Source organism: Tupaia chinensis, unplaced genomic scaffold (genome assembly GCF_000334495.1).
Source record: "Tupaia chinensis unplaced genomic scaffold, TupChi_1.0 Scaffold145820_1, whole genome shotgun sequence".
Lineage (NCBI taxonomy): Eukaryota > Metazoa > Chordata > Mammalia > Scandentia > Tupaiidae > Tupaia > Tupaia belangeri.
Genome location: NW_006205678.1, coordinates 1 through 1482, shown reverse-complemented (window position 1 = coordinate 1482; position 1482 = coordinate 1). Strand labels below are relative to the sequence as shown.

Sequence of the window (1482 nt, the reverse complement as noted above, 5' to 3'; positions counted from 1 at the left end):
CACAGCGTGGTAACGACTGCCACTTCCCATCTTTGCACACCATTTCTTCTGCTTCCTGAATTAGGTAACCTTCTTGGCAAAGAACAGACACCTTCTCTCCATCCTGGTAATTCACTGTAGTTTTCATATCTCGAGCATTAGGAATCTGAGGTGGAGGTGGGCATATTTGTACTGGTACTCCTAAAAAAAATGAGAATAGATTTCTTGATTAAAAATTATAATTTAAAACTATTAACTATATAATTTTGAATAAATAGAAAATTCAGATAACTGTTTTATGAATGAACAATTGTATAATAATTATGCTCTGTGCTTACCATTGTTATACTTATTAGCTTGTGTAGCATATTACATTATCATCTTTGGTTTATATTCTTATTATTTCCCTTTTAGTTTTTTTTTAAGAGTCTTTTGCCTTAGGTCATGTGCACTTGCCGAAAAGAGAGACAGAGACAGAAACAGTGTGAGGAAAAGAGAGAGATCACCCACTGGGGGGATGGCCACGCGACAATCCCTTCTCCTCCTTTCTTCTTCCAGGATCTTGGGCACACACATACACATGACAGATGTGAGTTTCAAGCTACTGGGTCTGGGATTTGAACCATAGGCAACTGTGTGGAAGTCCACTGAAGTAACCACTATACCATCAGCTAATCCTCTCATGTAGATTTTTAAATTTATTCTCTCTTTAAATAATCTTGCCTAATTCATCAAAACCTATTTTTAATTATTTCTAACCACTATGATTTTTTTAAGAATTAATCAATTTGTTTTAGATTTCTGTCAGAGGGTGTGTGCACTCTGAAAAGAGAGACAGAGTGAAGGAAGTGAAAAAATCACCTTCCAGGAGAAGCAATCCCCACTCCTCCATTCTCCTCTCAAGATTTTGGACATGCACACACCCATTGTGCCTCCCAGACAGCTGAGTCCTAGACTCAAATTGTGGTGCCAGTCATAAGGGACCCAGCTCTTCGACCCCACCACCACCTGCTGATCCAAGGTTTTAACCAAATCAGATACTCTAATAGCAAGGATTAAATAAAAACTGATTATTTTCTGAGTTATAAATGATTCATTTTATTGTTGAATTGAAACTCTCACAAGATATGTCAATGGAAGATGATTAGCCCTTTTGGATGGAAAGTTCCATAGATGTCTGTTTAGTCCATTTGATTTATGATATCATTTAGATCCTTTATCTCTTTACATATTTTTGGTCTTATTTAAATTTATTTGTTTACATTCATTCACTGTACATCATTACAGCATACAAAATGAGATTTTCCATCCAGAGTACACTGTATATTGTCTCAATCAAGCACATCAACATACATGTTATTGTCAGCAAATAATTTTCCATTTCTTGTTTCAAGTATGATTTGCTTTTTTTCCCCCATGTTTGATTCCCTATCTCTTACTCTCCGTCATTTCCCACGCTCCTCCCACACTGCCTCTAGTATCTATGTTTGCTTTCTATACTGT

General features: G+C 36.3%; 1 protein-coding gene across 1 annotated transcript in view; it reads right to left on the bottom strand.

Moving 5' to 3' along the window:
* LOC102471006 (complement factor H-related protein 5) overlaps positions 1 to 1428 on the bottom strand; it is a 35899-nt gene extending 34471 nt beyond the window's left edge. The window contains exons 1-2 of the mRNA XM_014584186.2: positions 1419 to 1428; positions 1 to 180 (exon numbers count right to left, since the gene is read on the bottom strand). Of these exons, the coding sequence (XP_014439672.1) occupies positions 1 to 180; positions 1419 to 1428 (190 nt within the window). The remainder of the gene's footprint in view (positions 181 to 1418) is intronic.
* Positions 1429 to 1482: the final 54 nt, after the last annotated feature.